This window comes from Dipodomys merriami, unplaced genomic scaffold (assembly GCF_024711535.1).
Source record: "Dipodomys merriami isolate MVZ:Mamm:240054 unplaced genomic scaffold, mDipMer1.0.p SCAF_143, whole genome shotgun sequence".
Classification (NCBI taxonomy): domain Eukaryota; kingdom Metazoa; phylum Chordata; class Mammalia; order Rodentia; family Heteromyidae; genus Dipodomys; species Dipodomys merriami.
The window spans coordinates 1,934,145-1,961,613 of record NW_027202749.1 but is presented as its reverse complement, the minus strand read 5'-3'; the positions used below and the strand labels follow the sequence as shown (position 1 = coordinate 1,961,613).

At 61.8% G+C, this 27,469-nt stretch overlaps 1 protein-coding gene across 6 annotated transcripts in view; it reads right to left on the bottom strand.

Annotated features, from left to right (window-relative positions):
- Rgs12 (regulator of G protein signaling 12) overlaps positions 1 to 27,262 on the bottom strand; it is a 74,500-nt gene extending 47,238 nt beyond the window's left edge. For 3 of the 6 annotated variants that reach the window (XM_070021757.1, XM_070021758.1, XM_070021759.1), the window contains exons 1-3: positions 27,178 to 27,262; positions 14,506 to 16,481; positions 8,416 to 8,532 (exon numbers count right to left, since the gene is read on the bottom strand). In XM_070021757.1, coding sequence (XP_069877858.1) covers positions 8,416 to 8,532; positions 14,506 to 16,383 — 1,995 coding nt within the window. In that variant the 5' untranslated portion in view covers positions 16,384 to 16,481; positions 27,178 to 27,262. Of the gene's footprint in view, positions 1 to 2,661; positions 2,820 to 8,415; positions 8,533 to 14,505; positions 16,482 to 27,177 lie in introns of those variants that run through there. The other 3 variants (XM_070021762.1, XM_070021761.1, XM_070021760.1) reach the window with 3 other exon arrangements.
- Positions 27,263 to 27,469: the final 207 nt, after the last annotated feature.

Genomic DNA, 27,469 nt, shown 5'->3' with positions numbered 1-27,469 from the left:
ACCTTGGGGGTCAGGTCGGAAGCGCTGACAATGAAGTTGAGGAAGTCTAGGGTAACACATGTGCCAACAACACACAGGGGAGTTGGGGGACGGCTGAATGAAGGGGGGGAGCGGCCGGGCCCAGGAGGGCGGACGGTGCGGGGGGAGGGGGGGGCGCCAGGTCTCCTCCGGTGGCCCTGGTCAGCTCCGCCGCGGCAGGACCCGCAGCAGCCTGACACCAGAGGGACAGGAAAGGCGGTCACGGGTGACGGGGAGGAGGAACGAAGAGACTCAGCCAAATGCGAGGCGGCGGCGAGCCTGGGAAGCAGGCAGGGCCGCCGACACGTCCCCCCACCCCTGTGGCACGCGGTTTTTCACGCCCCACGGCCGCCCCGTCACCCTGCTCACCGTGCCTGTAGCCCGTCGCGCGCACGCGCCGCGGGGGTCTGTGGCAGGATGGCCCCAGCGAGCCCCACGCTGCCCACGCAGGCCCTGGGAGGAGGCAGGGAGGGAAGCCGGGGCAGCGGGCCGCGGCTGCTGGTCCCGTCACAGCCCCGCCCCTGACCCCTCTTCTCTCACCCCCCACCCTTCCCACGGCCCCACGCCTGCCTTCTGCACGCCTCACGCACCTGTGTGGCCGGCAGCGCTCTCCGCAGGCCGGGCCCACCGACCCCCGTGACCGTGAGGCCCGCACTGCCCAGAAAGAGCATTCCGCTTCTCCAGTGGTAAACGGAGATGAGGGACTCACGGACGCTCCTGCCCAGGCTGGCTTTGAGCCACAATCCTCAGATCTCAGCCTCCTGAGTAGCTAGGATGACAGGTGTGAGCCACCAGCGCCGGCTTCTAGTACAGCCCTTCCATATTTTCAAATATGAAACAGAACCTAACATGCGAAGGGAGAGAGCCCCTCGCCCTCTAGAAAGCTCTCTCCCTGACTGCTCCAAGCTGACAGAAGCAAAGTCAATCCAATCATACACACGGGCAGAGTGTATTTCAGGAGAAGGACAGGGTAGCTGGAGGATCACCAAACCACCACCTGCCGGCCACCCCCGCCTGCCCTGGCGCGGCAGCACCAGCACGGCCCAGACATCTGAGGGCTGAAGAGAAACAGAGACACCCCCCCCCACAGTGGCCGTGGAAGATGCCTCACCCCTCAGCTGGGCCTTCGGCTCCCCAGGCCGCTGGCTCTGCCCCGCCCCGAGGCCGAGGCCAGGGGAGAGTGGGCGGCGGCTGGGCAGGCTCACACAGGGGGCGGGCTGGCGCTGTGGGAGCGAGGGCTGAGTCTGCGGAGAGGCTCTCGGAGCCCTGAGAGCAGCCAGGGCCGCGTGTGTCCTGCCCGAGGGGGCTGAGGGAGCTGTGGCCAGTGTCTACGGCCAGCCAGAGCCTCGAGTCCTCCCCACTGCCCATGCCCCCCAGAGCGTGCTGGGCTCGCAGAGGGGGCAGGGGCGCCGGCACCTGCGCACGCGCACACGGCATCGAGACCCCCCCGGGGCCGCACACCCGGGACAGGCACGCCAAGCCCAGCCTCGCATCCTCTCCCTCTCCCTCCCACGCGTAGGGGTCGTGCGGTGGCCATCCCGAGTGGCCAGGCCAGGGGCCAGAGCTGGGACCTTCCCCCCCTTCCACGGCAGCCGGTGCAGTGAAGGGAGAAAGTTACGGGCATCTTTAAATACAACCTTCCCGGCCAGGCTTCAGCTCCACACTGAACAGCTATCTGCCTGTTTAAACATCTGGGAACACTGCAAAAGGCAGGTCAGATTTACAGAGGGAAAGAAAAGTCGGGTCTGTCTGCACGTGTGACTGACGTGGACATGGCAGCCCCTGGTTCTCGATCCCCCGGTGCCCGGCACGCACCCTTCCAACACCCCAGGGGACACCGCCGTCCCAGAGGCCGGCCGGCTCTGACTAACGCACGCGCTGGAACCCCTTCCATCCAGGCCCCCACACCATTCAGTTCCAACCAGTGGTTTCTCCTGCAATGCTCAGCAGATGACTCCAATTAGATGCTAAGAAAACATCCTAAGATGAAGCAAGTTCCAGACATGAACCAATTAAAAATCAGTACCTAGCAATTAGTAACCATCTCCTGTACATAATGTTTATCTTTGCATCAACACAGCAAAGCCATGGAAGAAAAGTGAAGATTTTTATCTTTTTATTTACTCTTAAGCTTTTTAAACACATTTTATCCTATGCTCAACTTCATAAACTCATATAACAACCAGTCATTAAGTATATTCACGCAGTAGAACCAACTCTAAAACCTAAGCTATAAACTGGCAGTCTAAAAAATCATGAGAAATATCAGTGCTTATCTAGTTGAAATTTCCTATTTCAACCACATTGACTCACATCTTTAAGGTTTTAGGATTACTATGATAAGGGAAAGGACGTTTGGCAGTCTCTGGAAGCTAGGAGGATTTGAAGTGACCCCCCGGGGAGCAAGGCAGGCCCTGCCCCGGCCCCTGTCCCCCAGCCCCCAGCCGGGCTCTTAATCCACGCTGTGTGCTCTCAGTTCCTTGAGACAGAACCAAGAAAAGCAGCTTCCGCTCTCCGCTTAAAATCCTTGGGAAATTCCCCAGCGGCCATTCAGAGAGCCAGCTTCAAACAAAGCAGTGGCCAAGATGCCAAGTTCTCCTACAACGCTGGGGGGAGGGGAGAATCCCAGTGAGAATCACTTACCTGCTGGCCTGTAGAAACATCGGATTCATCTGACAACGCTTTTTCCAAATTCATCTTAAGACAGGAGAACTTCAGTACTGTGCCAGGCACCAGATCGAAGGCGCCGCTGGGCACGGTGCGCCCGTGCCTGTCAGAACAGCGCAGGCATTTCAGCACGGCCCATGTGCTTCCTCCGTAACCTATGGCAACAGGAGGGGGCGGCCGTGGTCTGCAGAAACCCCGCCCGCCCTGCCCCGCACTGGGAGCACGTGGGGGAGACAAGTCTCAGAAGGGGCACCACAGCTGCCGTGATCTGCTGCTCAGCCGCACGCTGCGCTCCCCTCGCAGAGTACCTACAGCTGCCGCCGGTTCCATGAGCAGCCTGCCACACGTGCACACGCAAACACACACGTGCGCACACACACACACCCTCCCCGCCCCAGGTCCTGAGAACCTCCACTTCATCGATGGTCCGTGGTCGGCTCCAAAGCAAGCAAGCAAGCCGGAAGATGCCAGAGCCAGCGCCCCCACCCCCCACCCCAGACTCCACCTCGCTCCCTCCCTCCCCCTCCACCGGGAGTTCCCCCCCCCCAGACCCCAGCCTCCACCTCTCGCTCCCTCCCTCCCCCTCCACTGGGAGTCCCCAGGCTCGGGCCCACCCCGTGCCCCTAGCTGCAGCTCCTCACGGCAGGGGTGCGGCTCTGCTCCCAGGCGGGCGGCCCCAGTCCCAGGGCAGCTGGGCCAGCCTTGGGTCTGGCGCGGCCTCCGGCCTCCGGCCTCCCCCTGGCGGTGGTGATGGGAAGGAGCAGTGAGCGCAGCGGGCGGGCGTTCCTCCACAGACAGACAGACAGCCGTTCCATCTTCTCTGCAGCGAAGGGGAAGGGGCGTCCACCCCCACCCTCTCCCCAGCACAGGGGCCAGGGCCGCCCCACCCTGGGCCCGGAACCTGCGCTACCACCGCCTCTGGCCGGGGTCGGTGCCGTCCCTCCTCCTGCCTCAGGCACACCTCGGCAGCAGCGTCACCGCCACCTTTCCTGACGCCGCTCACACCTGCCTCTGTCTCAAGGTGGAGCCCTCCCCAGGAGGCCCCAAGATGGGCCGCGGCGCCTGGGCCTCCCTTCCGCGGTCCCCTTCCCCCGTCCGGTCATCTCAGCACACACCATGGACCCAGCTGCAGCTCCTGCCACCGCCCTGCATTAACCCCGCTGCCGGACTCCCTCCTGAAACCCCAGGGGCCTGCCCTGAGCTGAGCGCAGAGGCTGCCGCATGGGGCCGGGCCCAGCAGCACCCTCCAGTGACCACACAAGGCCCAGGCGCAGGGCTGAGTGGGGACTGCGGCCACCCAGAAGCAGGTCACCTGGGTCATGGTTTTAGTCACTCGGTGGATGCTGGGTTGTGTCCCAGCCCAGTGTGCTCAGTGAAGGACCCGAGGAGAGACCCGCGGCTTGCCATGTTGTGCGCACCCTCGGGCCGGCTGGTTCTCTCCTCCCTCGAGGTTGGCCGGGCCCGCGTGACGGGGCACTGCGGGTCAGTCTTGGAAGGCGGAGGCAGCGCCCAGGCCTGGCCCAGCAGCCTTGGCCTGAGATGAGCTCAGGGGGAGCTGCCGGTGGGTGGGGGACCTCGGGGGCACGCACATGGCCTCGCAAACAAACCTGCAGCCACTCCAGACACACGGCTCCACACTGAACAGAGAGCTCACACAACTCACAGTGCCAGAGCCACAGGGACTGGAGTGAGTGACTGACCTCATCACCTGTAGGAAGAAGCGCCGGTAGGCGCCGGCTGACCCCGCTGGCCCCCGCTGACCCCACGCGTCCTTGCCCCTGCCCACCTGGCGGTGACTCTCAGGCTCTTCTGGTCCCAGATCTCCCTAAGGCAACGCTCCCGTTGTCTGCCCATCAGTTCTGCTCAGAGCCTCACCAAGTGGACCACCAGCTGGAGACGAGCCGGTCTGACCCGCTACCGCCTGCCTGCCCCCTCGCTGCCTCCTTCCTTCCCTGGTGCCCCAGCTCAGCACGAGCCCCTCCCCGCTGCAGAGTGCCACCCTCCACCGCAGGGCGGCGCATACTACCCCGGGCACACGGTGAATGTGCCTCCGAGTTATCGGATCTTAGAGAGAATTTCTCAAATAAATAAAAGTAGACCAATACAGGAAAACTTTTTAAGCCAAATTCCCTTGGAAACAGTGAAGTACAAATTTTTAAATGTGTAAGAGCTAATTTGAAACATCTGCAGGACGCGCCCCCCTCCCCACAGGAGGCTGGGCTGGAAAAGCAAACCAGCCAAAGCGGCAGGGAAACCCTGGCCTCCTATCTTGTGTTCTGTCCCTGTTTGCCAGTGCTTGTGACTGACGGACACGAGGCATCAAAGCAATTCACCGAGGCCGTCCTCTCCCCCTCCCCCACCGCCTCTGTCCAGCTCCCTTCTGCTCCACACTGGAGCAAGTGTCCAGTAAGTTCTGACCAAGGTTCAAGCACTACCTAGGCGCCCTCTACTGCCCAGTGCAAGTCACTACCAGTCTCTGCAAACAGCACCTGGCCTTGGGTGTAGAGCAGCCCAACTCCTCCAGCCAGGATGCTCTGGGACCCAGCAGGATGCTCCGGGGCCCAGGAGGATGCTCCGGGGCCCAGGAGGATGCCCCAGTGCCCAGGGGGATGTTCCAGTGCCCAGGAGGATGCTCTGGGGCCTTGGTGCATATAAATAAAGTCTTCAAATGCTAGAAGAGTGGCCCGGAGCAAGGCTGAGGCATAGGAGGGCTTTGAACACGTTGAGTCTCGGGTAGCTCAGGGCACACAGGCCTCATGGGCCTGGGCATTTCAAGCCAGGGCAGGTCAGTGTCTGGGGAAGGTATAGGGCGGGGTGTCTGCTGAACAGTCTGGAGCAGGCGGGAAGGTAGGTGCTGCTTTCTGACAGCAGCACCGTGCCAGCTCTGCTACTGGGGAGTGTGGGGCTCACGGCAGAAAACACAGGCCTTCTCCACGCAGGGCCCACAGACACCCCTTCAGCTTTTCAGTCTTGCAATCCCGCACCCGGCCTGCGCCCGGCAGCTGCTACTGTGGTTCCGATCATGGCCTTGGATGGCCTGCAGGTAGACAGGAGGGGACACAGGGTGGGTCCCCAGTCCCAACTGCCCTTCAGCCCGGTCCCCAGCCCCAGTTCTCTCCTGGGATCCTCTGGGAATGCCCACGTCGCTCAGGAACGGGGCTGTCCGGTGCAGTGGCTCCATCCTGGCCCCTCCCCAGGAGCAGACCCCACCCATGGCCATGCCCAGCTCTGTGCGGCCTGTGACCACACCCAGCCACAGGCGCCGAATCCCCACGCCTGAGCCAATGTCCCCCAGATCACACTCAGTACAGTCAGCACCAGCTCAGTCCTCCCTCTGGCACGTCCTGTCCTAGGACTGGAGCTCGGCATGAACACCTCGCCCACGGTCCTTGTGGCACACACAACCATCACACTGCCATGTGCCACGACTCTCACACCTGGAGGGCGGGCTCTCTGCGGCAGGCCTGGCTTCACCAACGCTGCCATAGCCGGAGCAGCCTGGGGACAGGAGTCTGAAGTCAGGTGACCAGACCCGAGCCCTGGAGGGCTGCCCTGCCAGAAGTTTGTAAAAGTCCGACACTCGCCCCAGGAAGGTCTCGGCACACAGAAGCAGCCATGGCCCCGAAGCCCCGGGAACATGGCTTCCACCTCCCCCGGCCACCACCAGCTGCAGGCAACGAGTGGGGCCTGGGCAGGAAAGGGAGGCGGCAACATAGTGCTAGAGACTGCTGCAGTTGGGGGTCCCAGAGCCGACCAAAACCCACAGCAGGCAGGGGCGGGGCCTGCCCCAGGCCACAGGCAGTCTGGGCTGCACACTGAACACACACTGGATGCATGCAAGCCCCAGCTGCACGCCCTCCACACACTGGATGCACACTGGACGCAGGCTGGGGCTGCACGCCCTCCACACACTGGATGCACACTGGACGCAGGCCCCGGCTGCACACTGAATGCACACTGGACGCAGGCCCCGGCTGCACGCCCTCCACACACTGAATGCACACTGGACGCAGGCTGGGGCTGCACGCCCTCCACACACTGGATGCAGTCCTCGCATGTCAGCCTGGACACACGTGTGCTCAGCCAAGGCACGCGGCATGCTGATCCCGGGCCGTCAGCCCTGCAGATGTAGCCGTCTGTGGTCCTGGGACAAGCCAGGCAGCAATGCCTCCTGCGCCGGGTGGGGCAGGCTGCAGGCCACATGCCCCTGGCTGCAGGGTTGCCCCACTAGGCCAAGCAGGCAGCTCACGGCCACAAGAGGAGGAAGGGGAGTGAGAAGGGGAGCCAAGGGGTCAGCTCGGATACCGGGAAGACAGAGACCAGAGCCAAGGAGTGTCCCGGTCCTCTTGGCCCAAGGCAAGGCTCTGCAGAGACCTGTGGGCAGGGCGTGCAGGCTGGCCACAGGACCAGGAGGACCAGGGAGGCCGGTGCAGGAACGAGTGGGACATGGACCGGCATCACCACGGGGCAGCACGCCACGGCACGTGGCACGCAGAGAGTGAGCCGCTGTGTGCCAGCCTGGCCTGGCCTGGCAGTCTTCGGTCTGAGCGACCTGCTGGCCAGAGGTCTCCATCGCTAGCCGCAGCGCCTCTCCACTGCCCCCGTCCCCAGCTGGCCATCGGGGGCAGGGCTCAGCACACTCACTGCACCTTCTGGGTCAGACTCAGATCCCCAAGGCCAGCCACACCCCAGGGAGCGGAGCCGGGTGTGACGGTCGGGAGGAGGGCCGGCGCAGCAGGATGGCTCCTGGCACCTGCCAAGAGTAGCCAAGCACGGGACAGCAGGACAAGCTCACAGGCTTCCCCAGAAAGAGCCCTGCAAACAAGAGTGGCGGCCACACTGGCATCCTCAAGCAGAAAACTAGGAAAAGTCTAACCCTCAACTCTGACAAAACAAGAAGTCACACATGCGGCAGAGAGGCCTCGGCCTCATGGCACTCAGCCCAGAGCGGCCCAGATCCCGTCCGCGTCCAATAACGTAGCCACGCTACACAGGTATGGTAGCACACACCTTCGATCCGGCACTCAGGAGCTAACTCAGGAGGATTGTTCCAGGTCAGCCTAGGCTACAGTGCAGAAGAAAAAAAAAAGGTGGCCATGTTTACAACCCACTGCCAGGCAGTTCCAAGACAACACGGGCTGCACTGCGCTGGGAGCCCAGGCTGCGGGCAGGCCCTGCACACGCTCGGAGGCCGAGGAACAGGCCAGGGGTCGGCACCGACAACTCGGGGTGGCATCAGAGTGGTCCCCACCCCCACAGGGCAGGGGCCCGGGCCTGCAGCCGGCACCCTCTCAGTCCAAGAACACTGGCACTGAGCGGCCCATGCACGTGGGTGAGACCTGTATACAAGAAGGGTATGCAGGGGGCCCAAAGATGGTGGTTAATCAGAATGTCAATGCACACAGGGTGCAGGTGACACCCGCGATGCGATGCCAGTCCAACAAGGGACAGAGGCGCATGGAGGGGGCAGCACATGCGCGGCAGGAGAAGCGGGGCGCAAGCACCTCACACCTATAATCCTGGCCACCCGGGAGACCGAGGCCAGAGGACTGAGGAGTCTGAGGGACTCTCTCCAATTAACTAAGCAAGCCAAGCAAGTTCAGGCCCCGTCCTGGGGCAAAACACGATGTGGGGGCAGGCGTCCAGGGGAACTCGAAGGGGAGTCGGGCACGTCTGTAAGGCCGTTTCCAGCTCCAAAACCTCTAGGAAGAAAGAGCCGAGTCTACCCACCTCGAGATCGTCCAGGGAGCGCGTGATGCTCAGCCTCTTGGATCTTCCGAATGACCTCCGGGCGGAGGAGCGCTGTGACGTCTGGGCCAGTCCGATGCCCCGCCCAAACTTGGAGCCCTAGACACAGAGAAGAAGACGTGTGTGTGAGCGTCTGCAGAGCGGGTGCTCTCACCGCAGGGAGAACAGGGCCAGACTCCGTCATCCCAGGCCCTGCTGCCAACGAAGCTCACGTCACACGCTCGAAAACACACTCCAGAGTCGTCCTCTGCCAGCCACCCACTGGTGCCCAGCAGCTGCCTCCAGCACCCCGCCCCCGCCTCCCCACGCCCAGTCCTCCGGGCAGGAGGACCTCAATCGTGTGCACCTGAGGAGTGACGTACAAGCAGAGCCGAGGCAAGGCCTTGGATGTGCTCTTACCAGACTCCCTAAGCGTTCTGTGGCATCTGAAGACGGTCCAGGCCCTGGTCCGGAGCCGGGCTCCTGAGCCCGGAGGGGACGGAGGCCCGCGCCAGGCCTTGCGGGAGGTGGTGAGGCGCTCTGGAAGGCTCGGCCCCACCCAGACGACGGGAGAGGCACGGATCCGCACCTGCCGGTGTTTCTCCCCCGCTGCCTCGCCCCCGCGTGCTGTAGGCGGCACACGTTGGCCATTGTGATGCCATCAGTAGATTTTTCTGTCCCATTGTTCATGCTGGTAGAATTTTAAATTTCTAACCAAACAGTCTCAACCCTAGACCACATCCTCCCTGAGACAGGCGTGGACGCGTCCAACCCCGGAGGCTCGAGGATCGCGCCAGACCGCCGTCCCCACACACAGCGCCAGGCTGCGCCTCTGCCGGGTGAAGATGCACCCCAACCCCAGGGACCCAAACAGTTTCCATCACGTCCGCCTGCCAACAGAGAACGCACTCGATCCGCTGTCAGCCGGGCCACTTTCTGCACAGTCCGCTACCGCGGCCCGCCTGGGAGGCAGCGGCTGAGGAAGCAGGCCCTGGGGAGGACGGCGGGACCCAGGGGACACAGACCGCGCCTCCACTCGGAAGGCCACCGCACACCACTCCATCCTGCGGACTGGAGTTTTAGAAAAACCACAGGACCACAACTACGCAAGCGTACTCTGTGCTCGCTACACCATGGCCCGCGGTCCCTGTGGGGAGATGACCCAGAGAGCTGCCCTCTTAGCTGCACACGCGGCGAGAAACACGGAAGGAGGGGGAGGGGAATCCCGCATGCAATGCCTCCCTCTCACCCCCTCACCCCTCTGCCCTGGCCCCGACCGGCCAGCAGCCTGTGGAAGACTGGAGGGACGTTTTCAGCAAGGTGATTAAAGCAGAGCAGGCAGACTTCCCTCCTTGGGCTCTAGGAAGGAAAAGTCAGAGAAGCACTGGGAGACGACCTTCAGAAAGACAGAGCCGACGACAGCACCGAGAGCCACCAGGGGCAAAAGCACAGCTGGGAAGGGTAGCAGGACGGGGATCGGTGACGAGCCCGCCCAGGCCACCTCTGCAACACGACGCATGTCTCCTGCAACGCACTCCCCAGCACAGGCCCGAGGGACACCCGTGCCCGGGGCAGGCTCCCGCCCAGGGCAGCGCAGCGCGGGGGCGGGACGCCACAGGCACTCCGTCGGCCACCAGAGGCCGCCAGTTCTCAGCTCGGACACAGAGAGCGGCCGTCTGCACACCCAGCCAGGGCTCGGGAGCTGACGGCCGGCAGAGGGTGACGCCCATCAGTGAGACCCTCATGAGACCTCCGTGCTTGTCCAGAACACATTTCAGAGCAGCCCGCAGCTCCATCGCACACTGCCTGCAGGCGGGCACGGGCCTGGCGGCCTCACCCGCTAACGACGCCGTCCCAGGCACTCTGGGAGGCAGGGCGCACGCAGCGGCGGCAAGCAGCCTGCCTGCGGACAGGGCAGGCTTCAGGTGCAGCCCAGGCACAGGTCTGCGGCAGACGCAGTGGCTTCTATGGGATGGAAATTAAAGACAGTTGGGACCATGGGGGGGCGTGGTAGATGTCCGAGCCCCCGCCCCCCAGGAGAGAATCGTGTCAGTCAATGGAAGAGAGGGGGTAAGGAGACTCCAGGCATGCTGCACGTGGAAAGCTCACCGCCGGACACTCACTGCTCGGGGCAGCGAGCCAACCCAGAGCTAACTCGCTCGACTGCTGCGCCGACACAGCCTCCTGAAGACCTACACATACACCTGTGTGTGTACAGGTATGTATATGACCCACTTTCTATAAACCCTCATTGATTGATTGATTGAACTCAGGGCCGGGCACTGTCCCAGAGCTTCTTTTGCTCAAGGCTAGCACTCTGCCACTTGAGCCACAGCGCCACATCCAGCTTTTTCTGTGTATGTGGTACTGAGGAATGGAACCCAGGGCTTCATGCCTGCTGGGGAAGCACTCTACCACCAAGCCAGATTCCCAGCCCCAACCCTCCATATTTATTCTTTCCTTTTATCCACAGTAGGATTGCTGTCTTGCTCTTTTTCTTTCTACCTCTAATCCACCCCTAATCTAACCTTCCACCTTACCTATACGATCTACAGACTTACTCAGTAACTGCCCAACCCAAATATTCATTTTTCCTAGGTATTTTTTTGTGTGTGTGTTATGCGTGCATGTACGTGTATCTCGTGCTGTTCTGAGCTTTGCTTGGTCAGTTTTTTTCCTGGTCGCTGTTTTATCCAGTTGTCACGTGCTGACCTCCCCCCCCCTCCCACCCGTTCCTTCCCTCCCGTCTGCCTGCACACCGGTGCTGTTATTGTTACTCCACTGTCGCCCTGGTTAATCAAGCTCTTCCTAGGACATAGAACTCAGGGCCTGGGTGCTGTTGCTGAGATCTTTTGCTCAAGGCAAGCTCTCTACCATTTTTTTTTTTTTTTGGTCCGGTCATGGGGCTGAACTCTGGGCCTGGGCGCTGTCCCTCAACTCTTCAGCTCAAGGCTAGCGCTCTACCACTTAAGCTACAGCACCACTTCCGGATTTTTTTCTTTTTGCTTACGTGGTGCTGAGGAATCGAACCCAGGGCCTCGAGCATGCAAGGCAAGCACTCTACCACTGAGCCACCTTCCCAGCCCTCTCTACCATTTTTAGCCACAGCTCCACTTCTGGTTTTCTAGTGGTTCACTGAAGATACGCGTCTCCCCATAGCTTTTCCTGCCCAGGACTCAGCCTCCTGAGCAGATATTTTTATATCTACATTGATCTAGAGACACTGGAGCACTAGAAGGGTCTCACCTGCATACGGACTGTCACGGATGGGAGGCTATGTTTATCACCTGCAACGTCTGGAGCAGAACTGAGAAGACTCTGTACTTTGTATCTGGGACATCAAAACTGACTGTTGGACAGCAGAGACCCACTTCTCCAACACAGCAGCAGGAAAACATACCTCAACCAACCATGACCCAGTCCTGAGTCCTCTATAAGAAATCACCAACTAAAAACATAACACAGGAAATTGAACTCTCCACCAAAACTTGACCCCAAATACACAAATATCAGCAAAAATAAAATCACTAAATTTGTAGATAAACAAGGTGATGTGACTCCCTTTAAAAGCCAACAACTCCACAATAAAGGACTCAAGGGATAATGGAGAGGAAAAACACTCAGAGAACTCAATGGAACACTGGCGAGAATGGCTAGTGAATGCTTAGACACCTGGACACATTAAAACAGGATTCAAACAAACGAGAGAATACAAACATTAATGCGCTGCACAAAATAAAGAAGGCAACGCCAGACATGAAAAATGCCCATGAAGACATAGACATTTGATTTAAAAAATCAAGCTGAGCTGGGCGTTGGTGGCTCACACCTGTCATCCTAGCTACTCAGGAGGCTGAGATCTGAGGATCACAGTTTTAAGCCAGGTGGGGCAAGGAAAGTCCGTGAGACTCTTATCTCCCATAACCAGCAGAAAACCAGAAGTGGCGCTGTGGCTCAAGTGGTAGAGTGCTTGCCTTGAGCTGAAGAGCTGAGGGACAGCGCTCAGGCCCAGAGTTCAAGCCCGACGACAACAGAGGAGGAGGAGGAGGAGGAGGAGGAGGAGGAGGAGGAGGAGGAGGAGGAGGAGGAGGAGGAGGAGGAGGAGGAGAAGGAAAATGAGAAGGAGAAAAGGAAATAGCTAATAGATACTTATCCTGAGCGATAAAGGAAGTGAGAATCAAACCACACCAGGATCCCATCTCACCCAGCCAGAATGACAGCACCCACACATGCTGTTGGTGGGAGTGGGAACTAGCGCAACCACTACGGAAATCAGCATGGAGATTCCTCAATAACTGATCGCAGAGTGATTCTCTGGCTCCATCATGGCACTATTGGGTACAGACCTGAGGGAGAGTGAATCAAAACCAGAAAGACACCCACATACCCATGTTTACCAAAGCACTACTCACAACAGCCAAGCAACAGAATCAGCCAAGATGTCCAGCAACAGACGCTCAAACAATGAAGATCTTTATAAACCACAGACTATCACACAGCTCTAAGGAAAACTGAAATCATATCACAGCTGAAAATGGATGGAACTGGAGGATTTTATATTGAGTGAAATAAGATTAAAAAAAAAAAGCTTTAAGGGGCAGGGAAGGTGGCTCAGTGGTAGAGTGCTTGCCTCACATGCATGAGACCCTGGGTTCAATTCCTCAGCACCACTTAAGCAGAAAAAGCCAGAAGTGCTGCTGTGGCTCAAGTGGTAGAGCGCTAGCCTTGAGCTGAAGAGCTGAGGGACAGCGCCCAGGCCCAGAGTTCAGGCCCCACAACCAACAACAACAACAACAAAAAAGCAGCTGTTAATGTGGTTCATAGCTAGAAGCTAGATCTAAAAGAAGTATACGCTCATGGACATACATATACATACCTGGATACACTTGTATTTATGGATAAACATAAAACATGATCTAACTAAGGCACTACTTAGAGCATAAAGGGAAAGCGGAAATGGGAAAAGAAAGAAGATGAATAAATTTTAAATACAGGGCTGGGAAGGTGGCTCAGTGGTAGAGCGCTTGCCTTGCATGCATGAGGCCCTGGGTTCGATTCCTCAGCACCACATAAGAAAAAAGCCGGAAGTAGCACTGTGGCTCAAGTGGTAGAGCGCTAGCCTTGAGCTGAAGAGCTGAGGGACAGCGCCCAGGCCCAGAGTTCAGGCCCCACAACCGGACCCCCCCAAAAAAAATTTAAATACATTAACTATATCTGAACACAGCATATATAACCTCGAGGAAGCTGTTGGTCAGCAGTAAGAGAGACCGGCTCTGCTGGGGCGTGGGGGGGGGGGGCGTGTAGAGGAGGGGGCGGGCCAGGGTGAGTGACTGACACACAGAACCACAACAATGAATCTGCCGAAAGTGTTGTTACGAAGTGGGGGGGGGGGGAAGGAGGGGGGAGTGGTAGAGGGGGCTCTTGACTGGAACACATTGTACCCACGAGTAAAATGTCACAATGAAATCTAATGGTTATTAACTAATGTATGCGAATCATTTCAAAAGAACTGCAGTGTGCACACTCAGAAAATCACTTTGTCCACAATGTTCTGCGGGCACAGAGCTAAGCTCCGCCCCTCGCAAGGGCGCACACCCTCCTTCCAACCACAAGGACGGCAGCCCGCCCTGCCCTCTGCTACGTGGGGGCGGGGGGGGGGGCGAGGGGAGCGGGGTCTCCCGATTCCCTCACGTTTCCATCGCTCATGCTCCGAACTCGGCAGAACTAGGTTCTCTGGTGCTGCCTGAGCCACAACGCAAAGCACTGAGTTCGCTCAACCAACACCCGGGCCAGCCCCGGAGCCCGGAGCCCGCAGCACGGGCTTACTGAGGCCCACCCCATGTGAGCCAGCTCTTGGCTTCCTGATCCTACCTCGGCCCCTGGGGGCCGGAGGGAGGCTCTGGGGTCGGGTCTGTTGTACGGCCTCGGGAGGCGGGGAGGGGAGGGAGGTCAGGAGGTCCTGTTAGGCTGTGGAGAGCCACCGTCCCGCGCGCTCCAGGCAGGCCCGGCCGGCCAGCAGAGGCCTGGGGCAGCTGCTGCGGCCCGGCCCGGCCCGGCCTGCTGTCTCACACCCTCGGCCTCAGGGGGACTCACCTTTTTATCCTCCTTGGTCTTCCGAATATTTCGGTGAGGCCCGAAAATGTGCTGCATCCCAAAGGCCTTCCGGGACCAGTCCCTCTTCTGGGCCCGGGGCGCGGCCTGCGGGAGGCTGCCCTCCACCCGGTAGCGGTCGGCGGGGATCTTGCTCATGGGCGGGGGCAGTGTGCCGCAGTTCACGCTGGACCAGCCGTCCGTGGAATCCGTGTAGGACTCCTGGTCGCTGGCGTGGCCGCACTGCCACTCCTGGAGTACGTGGACGGGGAGCCACCTCTGGCTGGAAGCGCCCCTCCTGGAAGGGGGCACGGAGCTCCGCAGGGCGGCGGGGGGCACCTCCCCGTGGGAGGTCGGTCCCGAGTGCCTGGCCAAGTCACGGAACCTGTCGGCCTGGGCACCGGTCTCAAACGGGGAGCCCCCCTCGGGGTCATGGCAGAAGGTCCCGTTCCAGGGCGCGCCCCAAGGCTGGGAGCTCCTCCCGCCCGCCCCCTCCCACGGGGGGCCGCCGCCCTGGCTGTGCCTGTTGGAGGCCCCCCCCAGGTCCACCACAAGCACCCGGTTGCTCTTCTCCTCCTGGTTGAAGTTGCCGATGCCGCTGTCGCTGTTGCTGCTGGTGCTGTGGTTCTGGTGGGCGTCGGCGTCCCCGTCCAGGAAGGCCCGGGCCCGCACACCCTCCATCAGCTCGCCCATGTCTCGGTAGAGGACAGAGATGAACTGCAGCACGGGCAGCGAGGACGAGGGGAACTCCAGACAGCCGCCGGTGTCGGGGTCGGCCGTGCAGGCAAATCCAAACCTGCGGGCGACGCCCTGGTGGACCCGGTGGTGGAAGAGGTCGGGGTCCACCATGAACACGTGGCAGGACGTGCGCAGGGCACCCTCGGCCTCCTGCGCCGGGCCCCTGTCCTCGTTGGTCTGCATGGTCACCAGCCCGAAGAACCGCCTGTCGTCCGGGCACACGGCGCTGAAGGCCAGCTTCTCCGCGGGGTACTCGGCCACCACGCCGGCCCGGTCCGTGCACAGCTGCACCCGGTCGTGCATGACCCTCAGGGTCACCAGCGAGTGGATCTTCTGCTCCGCCCGCAGCCGCCGCATGCACCCGCGCATGGCCTGCAGGCTGTCGGTCTCCAAGTTGGAGCTCGTGGAAGGAAGCTCAATGGAGCCCAGATAGCCCACCACCATGGCCACATTCAAGATGCTCGCGTCCAGTCCACAGGCGTCGTGACCGTGGCCTTCCAGCCCCCCGGCGGACGCGGAGTCGTCGCCCGTGGTCTGGGCCATTTCGTCCTTTGGCGGCAGGCCGGGGCGCGGGGCGCTCGGGCTGTCCTGGCCGGGGGCCGGCCCCACCGCGGCAGACTCCGACAGTGACCTCTGCTTCAGCCTGGACGGCTCGGAGCTGCTGGCACAGAGGCCGGGGCTTTCAAACATCATGTTGAAAATCCCCCCGGACTGCACTTCCTCCACAACCCTCTCTGCCCGGTTGATGCCCAGGGCCCTGGAGTCGAGCTTGGGCCTCAGCCAGCCCTTCCCGTGGTAGAGCCCGGTCTCGTCGTCGCTGGAGCAGGACTCGGCGTGGCGGCCATGGCCCGCGCCCTCCCCAATCACCATGCGCAGCACCCCGGAGCACTTCCCGATCAGCTTCACCACGTCTTCGTGGGAGGCCTTCTTCACGTTGATGTCATTGATGGCCAATATCTGGTCTCCCGCGCGGAGGCCCACAAAGTCTGCGGGGCTGCCCCTCAGGACGCAGCTGAGGGCACAGGGTGCCTGGCCCGAGAGGCTGAACCCGTAGCCGGCCCTGCTGCGGGCCACCTCCACGGCCCGCACGCGCGGGGGCGCGGGGCCCGCCAGCCGCCGCCCCGGCTCCCCCGCCCGGAACATCCTGGGCAGCCGCCAGGGCAGAGCGCATGTCGCCTTATCCCAGGGGACCCATGCTGCCAGGAATGCCGTGCTGCTCTGCGCTTCCTTGAGACGAGGCCCTAGGGAAGAAAACAGGGGCTGGTTATTAACGACCCCAGTCCAGCCATCTGCCGCCACAGAGTGGCGATCGGGCCAGGACGCCGCCAGGAGCCCTCCCGCGCAGCAGACAGCTCCTCAGGCTCGGGGGCCCACTCAGGACTGCGCAGGGGGAGGCTGGCAGAGCAGCCCCTCTGCCTCTTCCATTGCGATAGCGAGAGGCCCCGCACACAGTCCCCGCTCCCCTCCAGGCCACACGTGTCTGGTGAGCCCCGTGGCACAGAGTGCAAAGGAACGGCAGGGCTTCTCCGCCTGACCGTCCCATCCAACCGCGGCCAGCAGGGCCCCCCGCCACGTTCTCCCCCCGCCCCACGGCACGAAGTGCTACGTGAGGAAGACACATTCGCTGAAATGACTCAGTCAACAAAACCACCGTGGTTGCCCGACAGAAGACATAAAACAGCACCAAATGTAGACTCGGTTTGCTCCAGGGGCGTGGCGGCGGGCAGCCCCTCCAGCACGGGGCACAGAGGCCGGAGCAAGCCCAAGCCCGCTACAGTGGGGGCCGCAGAACCAGCAGGGAGCCGCCCTGGCCACAGGCTGCGCCCCCCGAGCCCGGGCAGAGGCCGCGTCCAGAGCTGCCATGCCAAATCCAGACTCCAGAGCATTTCCCAGGAAGCCTCCGAAGCAGAGCAGCGTCGCTCCAACCACACCGTCCCGTGGCCAGCCGAGGCTGGGGGCCCGATAGCAGGTGTCCTCCCCGGCCAGGCGCCCCACCCAGCCCGAGGCCAGGGCTCCCCCCTCCCCGGCGCACACGTGCACACGCGCGCACACACACGCCACACCACCGAGAGGGCTGCCTCAGATGTTCAAAACAATGAGGTCTGGGCTTGGGCTGTGAAAAGCGTGATTTTTAAGAGCAAATGTCCTTAAAATAATTGTTGTTCAAAGATATTCTCGTGTCTCAGGATAGAGTTTCCCGTGACGGCCTCGTGGGACTCAGGGCGGCCCCGGCCCGCGCCGGCCGCACTCGTCTCCATACACGCGCGTGCGGTAAAGTATCACGATGCTCAAGTTATTACGTTACTATTGTGCTATTGATAAAGTATTGTGCTAAGTGGTGCTAAAGTCATCATCTCAGTATTAGGATTCATCTTATTATACGTTACTATTGTGCTATTGATAAAGTATTGTGCTAAGTGGTGCTAAAGTCATCATCTCAGTATTAGGATTCATCTTATTATTCATTAGTAAGGTGCAACTCAGGGTAGAGATCCTGTTGAGCAGGACAGAGGCCCTGAGTCCAATCACCAGCACTGCAAAAAAAACAAAATACATATATGTATATGTTATATAACACACATACACATGTATCGCAACACATACATGTATTATAGATACATATACACGTATAGATGTGTTATTTTTTGGCAGTACTGGGCCTTGAACTCGGGGCCTCATGGTTGCCAGGTAGTCCCTCTCCCACTCTAGCTACATCCCCAGCCCTTGTTTGCTTTCCTTATCCTTCAAATAGGGTCTTGAGCTTTGGCCGGGGGCCAGCCTCTGACACAGCCTCCTTAACCACGTCTGCTGTATGGCTGTTCACACTGCAGCTGGCTGGACGCCGCGTGAGGACCTTGTGCTGGGTCCTCCCGGTGTGGACGGCCGAACTGTGCCTCCAGAGCACCGCATCCCAGCCCAGAGCCCAGGCCGCCCCTCACAGGCCCTCACAGGGCACCAGGAGATGGGGAGAGGACCCCGGTTAGGCCTGGGCCTGCGGAGGAAGGCAGGGGGCCAGCCTGCGGAGCCTACCCCAGCAGGCGGGAACCCGCGGGAGCTCCCGCACAGCTCCGGGCCCTGCCCCGCACGCCCCGCACCCCCGGGAACCGCACCCTGGCTGGCCGTCGTGGCCGTCCGGCCAGTGTGACGGACCACACCAGCCATCCACTTCTCCTGCCACGGGCCTCCTCGCCCAGCCTGGCTGCCGGCACCACGAGGTAGCAGTCCGCCCGCCCCACACCCACACTGGACCCCCCGGGGAAGCCAACCACAGGCAGCTCCCGCCCCACGCAAGAGCACAGCCCGGGCCCAGAGCATCCTGCCCGGCCTGTGATGCTCCTGTATCTGTACACTGCAGCCCCACACACCCGCCCCCTTCCCTTCCTGCTCTGGCTGCTGGCCTGCCCACCCGTCCATCCCCAGGCTCCTCCTCCGTTCAGCCCCAGTGGGGCCCAGCTCCTGCCTGGCTCCCGGGGGACCTTCCCCACCCCAAGGCCGCTATCCCCTCTCTTTCCTCCCAGGCAGAGGAGGCTCTGAGAGGGCGCTGAGGCCTTGCCCAGGACATGCAGAAGACGCCACCGGACAGTCACCCAGCCAGGACAAACCACGCCCCAGGGAATCTTCCAAGTCCAAAACGCAGGAGTGCGCTGCACGGGCCCGCAGCACAGAGCAGGGGCCGGGAGGACCGGGGAGGCCCGGGCTGGCCATCCACCAGGAAAGCGCTGCTCAGCGGCAGAGGCCGCACAAACGCTCCTCACGGGGGATGTGTGGCGGCTGTCCAGCGTGAGCTATAGGTCACACGCGCGTGCACACACACACGCACAGACACTCCAGCATGGAGGGGGCTGGCGGCTCAGCCCTCACCGCTGGTGGGCTACTCTCACACACACACACACACACACGCACACGCACACATGTATTGCTCTTTATGGTCAATGATCTTGGCCATCAGTATTTTATCTTTCTATATAATAGAACCACCAAAGTCTACAGTTTAAAGGATTTTTTTTTCATTCTGTTCTTAAGATGTTTGTGATTAAGGGCTTTATATTTCTTACAAATAATATAAGCAATACAGTACAATTAGAATTTGTTTTAACATTTCTTTTGAGGTATGTAGAATGGTTAATTTAGGAGTGATTTTTTTCATAAACTCAATTTCATTTCTGCATAGTAAGTAGAGTGACTGCCTTATGTACCTCCACTCCAGCATGGAGGAGGCTGGCGGCCCGGCCCTCACCGCTGGTGGACTGCTCACGCGCGCACACACACACACACACACACACACACACACACACACACACACACACACTCCAGCATGGAGGAGGCTGGCGGCCCGGCCCTCAACGCTGCTCGGACTTTTTTAAAAGGTGAGGGGAGTCAGAAGAAACCCCAGCTAAGCAGGAGGGACCTTGTTTGTAGTCACCCACGCAGGGACGGGCAGGCCTCGCGTGGAGCCAGGCTCAGAGCAGCACAGACCTCCAGCTTCCCACCTCTCAGCAGCAAGCACCCCGCCCAGGTGACACAGCTCACAGCCAAGGCCAGCCTTGCCCAAGGCCGGCTGACTGACCCGAACGCAGCAGCCCTCTCACCACTGGACACACAAACCTTCACACTCACAGGCGGGAGAAGGAAACCCCCACGGAATAGTCCAGGGCAAAGGCCTCCTTAGAAGACACAAGAACCCCCAGACCTGAGAACACAGGTGCCCGGCACCGGCAAGCCTGGCTACCGACATCAAACACACACACTGGCTGCAGCCCCAAATCCAGGGACCGTCCATCCTTCCCCAATGCCTCCCACTGGTGTCCAGAGCCCCACTGTCCCCATGACCGAGCCTGCGGCCGCGGCTAAAACCCCAGCACCAGACAACACGGAGCACGGCACACAGTCCCGGTGGGACGGCCCGGCGGCGACGGCGCCTGTCACACGTGCACGTGCGTCCGCCCTGCTCAGATTACCTCGGTAACCACCCACAGGGCTCTGCCAGGGAACAGGGTGCTTGCTGATGCCGATTAGGTTCATTCATGCAGAAAGGCACCTGGTCCTGTGGGCAGAGGCTGGGGGAGGGCCACAGCCATTTGGAGAGACCTGGGCCCTGTTCCCACGGCCCTCACCAGGCCAGCCATTAGAGACACTAGACAGATGTCCTCTGGACAGCCCCCAGCACAGCCCTCCTATTAACATGACCTCACCCATCCATCCTGGGGCACTCAGTCAATAGATTCAAGATCAACCAGATGCCAATGGCTTCTGCCTGTCATCCTAGCTACACAGGAGGCTGAGATCTGAGGATCACAGTTCAAAGCCAGCCCAGCAGAAAGTCCATGAGACTCTGATCTCCAATTAACCAGCAGAAAACCAGAAGTGGCGCTATGGCTCAAGTGGTAGAGCGCTAGACCTGAGCAAAAGAGCTCAGGGACGGCACCCAGGCCCAGAGTTCAAGGCCCACAGCTGACAAAAAAAAAAAAAAAGATACAAAGTCCAAGACCCCAATAACTGCCCCCGCTCGATGTGCCTGTGTGCATCTTCTCCCGCCTCTGGAGGCCCGGGGCCTGGGTGATAAAGGAAGCGTGCTTCCTGAAGGGCTCTCTGAGGCAGGGTCTCCCGAGCCGCAGCAGCACCCAGAACAGGGACGTGTCCCCGAGCACCAGCACAGCAGCGTTGTCTCTGTGCTCAGTGCTCCTCCAGACAACACGGCCCACTGGGGGCCCTGAGGGTCCACCTGGGATAACCAGAGGCACCAAAGGACGAGAGGGGCCAACCTCCGATCCCAGCAACAGGAGGCTGGAGCCAGGGCCGGAACGCGGGGCCTGCGCTCCTGCAGTCCATACCCCCCCCCTGCTGTATGCAGCTCCTCTCCACGCAGGAGCCCGCAAAGCAGGGAGGCACAGCGAGGAGCCCTCCGGAGCCCAAGAACAGGACAGCAGGACAGGGGGGCTCCGGCCCTGGGACGCTCGCCCGCCCGCCCCTCCACCCTCCTGCAACCGCGTCGCCATCGCTGTCATCAGCCTCTCCCAAGACCCACTGCCTGAGGCCCTTGTCCCCACGCCCCGGCCACCTCTGCTACGTCCACGCAAGCCCAGAGTACACGCCACGTCCAGCCAAAGCGGTAGTAACACAGGTGCCAGCAAGCGCAGTGCCTGTGAAGGGCCGCGGCCCGCCTCCCAGACTCCCCGACGAGGCTTTCAGTGCTCCGGGGCTGCTCGCCGCTCCTCACCCAGGAGCACGCAGGGCGCAGGTCACAGCAAGGGGTCCAGCTGGTGCCGTGACACCAAGGAGAGCTGCAGGAGAGCCATCGAGTTCAGAAAACCATGCTGGGCGTGCGACACCACAGCTGGAGGCGGACCGGGGCAAGTGGGCACTGGGCTTCCAGGAGTCAGACACTGGTGGGGGTGGGAGGAGGGCCACAGCTCCCAGGACTTGAGACCTGACGAGAGATTTCCACACAGCAGTCTGGGTGTGGGGAACTCCCACTCTCTCTGATGGAAACTCCATGGAGCCCTGTCCAGTTACCGGTGTCCAAGCGCAGGTGCCCAAGCACAGGTGTCCAAGCACGGGTGTCCAGGCGTGGGTGTCCAGGCGTGGGTGTCCAGGCGCGGGTGTCCAGGCGCGGGTGTCCAGGCGCAGGTGTCCAGGCGCGGGTGTCCAGGCGCGGGTGTCCAGGCGCAGGTGTCCAGGCGCGGGTGTCCAAGCACGGGTGTCCAGGCGCGGGTGTCCAGGCGCGGGTGTCCAAGCACGGGTGTCCAGGCGCGGGTGTCCAGGCGCGGGTGTCCAGGCACGGGTGTCCAGGTGCAGGTGTCCAAGCACAGGTGTCCAGGCACAGGTGTCCAGTTACGGGTGTCCAGGCGTGGATGTCCAGGTGCAGGTGTCCAAGCACAGGTGTCCAGGCGCAGATGTCCAAGCACGGGTGTCCAGGCGCAGGTGTCCAGGCGTGGGTGTCCAGGCGTGGGTGTCCAGGCACAGGTATCCAGGCACAGATGTCCAAGCACGGGTGTCCAGGCGCAGGTGTCCAGGCGCAGGTGTCCAAGCACAGGTGTCCAGGCGTGGGTGTCCAGGTGCAGGTGTCCAAGCACGGGTGTCCAGGTGCGGGTGTCCAGGCGCAGGTGTCCAGGCGCGGGTGTCCAGGTGCAGGTGTCCAAGCACAGGTGTCCAGGCGCGGGTGTCCAGGCACAGGTGTCCAGGGGCGGGTGTCCAGGGGCGGGTGTCCAGGCGCAGATGTCCAAGCACGGGTGTCCAGGCGCAGGTGTTCAGGCGTGGATGTCCAGGGGCAGGTGTCCAGGCGCAGATGTCCAGGCGTGGATGTCCAGGGGCGGGTGTCCAGGTGTGGGTGTCCAGGCGCAGGTGTCCAGGCGCAGATGTCCAGGCACGGGTGTCCAGGCGCGGGTGTCCAAGCACGGGTGTCCAGGCGTGGGTGTCCAGGCACGGGTGTCCAGGCGCGGGTGTCCAGGCGCGGGTGTCCAGGCACGGGTGTCCAGGCGTGGGTGTCCAGGCGCAGATGTCCAAGCACGGGTGTCCAGGCGTGGGTGTCCAGGGGCGGGTGTCCAGGGGCAGGTGTCCTGGCGCGGGTGTCTCACTCCGCCTTAAGAGCAGAAACAGGGACCAGCCAGAGCTGGAGAAGCCTGGAGACCACAGTGGAGGACTGACTGGAGGTTCAGCTCAGAAAGCGCCATGGACCTGGGAGCCAGCACACCTGGGACTTGACGGCGGCCTCTGTGTGGTGAGGGGCGGGACCGCAGCACGGCCGCCTCGGGAGGCTGCGGCCTGTCCAGGAGCAGCCTTGGGGCTCCCCAACAGCCTGCCCAGGTCCCCACGCAAGGCCTCCCGAGGGAAGCCAAGCCTACCAGACTCAAGGCCGCCCCGGACGCACTGCAGCGTCTACACCGGTACAGAAATACAACTAAAATCAAAGTGAAATCCTAGAAACGAAGGGCTCGATTACTCAAATGGAACACTCAATTGAAAGCATTGGTAACAGAACAGAAGAAGTTGTAAATAAGTTTCAGGGATAAGGATAAAACCAAGATCTTGGATCAGTCAGAGATGCTGGAAAACTTAGGCGATGCCAAAGACCTGGAGCAGAATAATTGCAAACCTAGAACTGCGGCCTGGCCAGAGGGAAGAGAGAGGAAACTAGGGAGTGCCAGCATTAGTGAGGGGGCAGGAGGGCCGGGCAGGCACGGCGGCCCCTCCCCCTTGGAAGGAAAGGATGACACTAAAGCCACCGCGGCGGGCACGTGACACCGGAAGCTCTGGGACCACCCTCTGGGGTGCGTGGGCGGGGGAGGGGGCAGGGGAGGGGGCAGGGGAGGGGACAGGGGAGGGGGCGGGGGGGGCCACAGGTGCCACCACCTGAGTTCCATCCGGTGGCTGAGTCTTCTACCTGGGACGGCAATGGAGACCACAGCTGGGGACACGGGAGGTGCACACGCGTGTGGGACTGTGTGCACAAGGAGAGCGCTGGGGAGGTCCCAAGATTACAGGCGGGGACACGGCCGTGGGGACAGGGACGACATGTTCAAGCCAAGGAGGAGGGCCTCTGACACAAGCCTCCTGACTGGCAGGCTCCAGGGGGGATCTGGGAACTTCCTAACCAGGGCCCTGGGTACCACTGCGTGCACACCACCGCGTACACACCGCCACAAGCTCGCCACCATATGCACACCACCGTGAGTACAGCACCGTGGGCATACCACCATGAGTACAGCACCTTGGGCACACCACCGCATGCATAGCACCAAGCGCAAGCCACTGCAGGCACACCACTACGGGCACAGCGCCACGTGCACAGCACCGTGAGCACACCACCATGAGCATGAGCACACCGCCATGAGCATGAGCACACCGCCGTGGGCACACCACCGTGGATACACCACCGTGGACACACCGCCGTGAGCACACCACCGTGGGCACACCACCGTGGACACACCACCGTGGATACACCGCCGTGGGCACACCACCGTGGATACACCGCCGTGGACACACCGCCGTGGACACACCGCCGTGGGCACACCACCGTGGATACACCGCCATGGACACACTGCCATGGACACACCACCGTGGATACACCGCCGTGGACACACCGCCGTGGGCACACCGCCGTGGACACACCGCCGTGGGCACACCGCCGTGGGCACACCCATGGACACACCACTGCATGCACAGCACCAAGTGCAAGCCGCTGCAGGCACACCGCCGCAGCACACTATGGGCACAGCGCCCGTGCATACACCGCACAGCACACTGCCTGCACACGTGTGTAGTGTGCATCCAGGTTTTTGCTTTGTGCTTCATCACTGGAATTGCTGAGACAGGCCTCCCTATAAAGCCAGGGCTGGTCTGAGCATAGCCCCTGCTCAGCCGCTAGCACTGGGGTGGCCGTTGGCCATGACTGAAGAGCCCTGGAGATGGAAACGCCACCCAGACAGCTCTGGACCCGACCCCGCCCTCAACTGGACCCACAGCCGCACACCCTTCCCAGGGCGGGCCCGTGGACACCCACATCCTCCTAAGGAGGGAGCATGAGGCCACGGGGACCCCAGGGTGGGGACCTGGGTCTGAGGCTGGGCAGTTCCTCTGTGACAAGGCCTTGAGAACATGTAAGTCCCGAGGTGGGGGGGGAGAGGAAGATCTTCCTGGTTGGTCCTAACCCTGGCATTACAGGCGGGGGCAGAGGGAGAGCCCAAGACCAAGGAGGGCCAGCCCTGGGAAGGGCTGCCCACAGCCATGCCGGGACATGAGACCCCTGCAGACTTCTGGCCTCCCGATGAAGAGGAGGTCAGCGCAGTCCTTTTCAGCCTCTGAACCTGCGGTCTGCGTATCGCTCCAAGGGAGCTAACAGGTGCTAACCACAAAGTTTCCAGAAATTCCACCAAGTTGGAGTAGGGGAGCCTCCCGGTTGCCGTGTGCTTGTAACATTTCCCACCCCCCACTCCCCACCCCAGCCCCCACCTCTTCCCAGGGCCCCGCCCACCCCGCCTGCCTGCCCCGCCTGCCCGCCCCGCTTGGCCTGCCCACTCCCCCCAGCCAAGCCCCGGCCCCACACTGCCCACGGCAGTCCGGCGTCCCCGGCCCTCAGCTCCAGCCCTCCCCTGGCCCCTCCAGCGCAGCCTCGACTCTCCTCTCCTAAAGTAGGAACGGCTTGAACGTGCAGCTTCCAGAGACAGAACTGGTTCTGGGTCTGCTGCCTGTGATGCCTGGAGCAACCCAGGCCCGCGCCGGCGGGTGTGTGTGCACGTCTGCCCCAGGGCCTTCGCCCAAGCAGAAGGGTACGGGGTCCCCATCCCTGGGACTCTGAATGCTCCTCTGCTGTCCTTGGCTAGTGAGTCCATCCCTGTTTCTACAGGGTCCTGAAGCCCAGTGCTGGGCCTGGCCACCCTGAGCCACCGTCCGCTCCCCCATACGATGAGGAAAATGATGCACACTTCACTGATTCTTCAGAGATGTTGCAGAGACGATTTTGTCGCCTTTCAAAACCTTTAAGCACAGGCTTCCCATCTGGGAAGTTCTCCCAGCCCCGCCCCACGCCCTGCAAAGGTGGGGCAGGCTCACTCCGGGGGCCAGGCCCTCCTCCCTTGGAGAGGGGGGGACTTGCGGGCTTCAGGCCCTCCTGGCTTCCCACAGCCTTGGGCATCTTGGGAGGGGCCGCAGGAGGAGGGCAGGTCACACAATCTGCACAGGAGGCAGCAGAGGAAGGGGCAGGGGAGGGGTCACTGCCCGTGAGTGGCCAGGAGGAGACCAGGCCCAGCAGGTGTGGGGCCTCCATCTGACCCTCCAACCCCACCCTCTGCCTACACCTACCTACACCCCGTCTGAGTCCAAACCCCACTGTCTACAACTCAGTCTGAGCACTTCTGTCTGCGTCCCACGGTCCGCACTTCTGTCTGTACTTCTGTCTGCGCCCCACGGTCCGCACTTCTGTCTGTACTTCTGTCTGCGCCCCACGGTCCGCACTTCTGTCTGTACTTCTGTCTGCGTCCCATGGTCCGCACTTCTGTCTGTACTTCTGTCTGTACTTCTGTCTGCACCCACAGTCCGCACTTCTGTCTGTACTTCTGTCTGCACTTCTGTCTGTACTTCTATCTGCACTCACGGTCTGTACTTCTGTCTGCACTTCTGTCTGCACCCACGGTCTGTACTTCTGTCTGTACTTCAGTCTGCACTTCTGTCTGTACTTCTGTCTGTACTTCAGTCTGCACTTCTGTCTGTACTTCTGTCTGTACTTCAGTCTGCACTTCTGTCTGCACTTGTCTGTACTTCTGTCTGTACTTCTGTCTGCACTTCTGTCTATAAAAATTGTCTGCACTTCTGTCTGTACTTCTGTCTGCACTTCTGTCTGCACTTCTGTCTGCACTTCTGTCTGTACTTCTGTCTGCACTTCTGTCTATAATTCTTTCTGTACTTCTGTCTGCACTTCTGTCTTCATCCCACGGTCTACACTTCTGTCTGTACTTCAGTCCGCACTTCTGTCTGTACTTCTGTCTGCATCCCACGGTCCGCTCTTCTGTCTGTACTTCTGTCTGCGCCCCACGGTCCGCACTTCCGTCTGCGCCCAGGGTCTGCGCCCCGGCTGCCCGGCCCCGGCCCCGCTCGGGCCCCGCGGTTCTTCCCGGGTCCTGGGAGCCGCCGCCGCCCAAACAAAGCGGCCGCCCGGGCCGCGGGGCGGAGACCGGGACGGGAGGCCGCGGCCCGCCTGGGGTGGGCGCGGGCGCGGCGCCGCCCGAGCTGGGCGCGAGCTGGGCGCGACCCGGGCGCCCCGCCGCCCGCCGCCGGCCCCGCCCCGCCCGCCGCCCGGCCAGGGCCCGCGAGCGCCCGGCTCCGGCGCGAACAAAGGAGGGGCGGGCGGCGCCGCGGAGCGCGGGCGGCCGGGCGGGGCGGCCGGCGGCGGGCGCCGCGCGGGGGAACACGAAGAGGAAGGCGGCGCCGGCCCCGCTCACCTACCGGGCCGCGCCGCTCGCTCCGTGGGGCCCGCCGACCGCGCCAACCGTCACCGCCGCCGCCGCCGTCGTCGCCGCCGCCACCGGGGGGCTCCTGGGGGCGGGGCTCCCGCGGGGCGGGGCTTCAGCGGGGCGGGGCTCCCGCGGGGCGGGCCCGGTTCGGGGGCGGGGCTCCCGAGGGGCGGGGCTCCCGAGGGGCGGGGCTCCCGAGGGGCGGGGCGCGGACTCCGAGGGCGGGGCTCGCGGTGGGCGTGGCACGCGTCTCGGGAGGCGTGGTTTGTCGGGGCGGGGCCTCG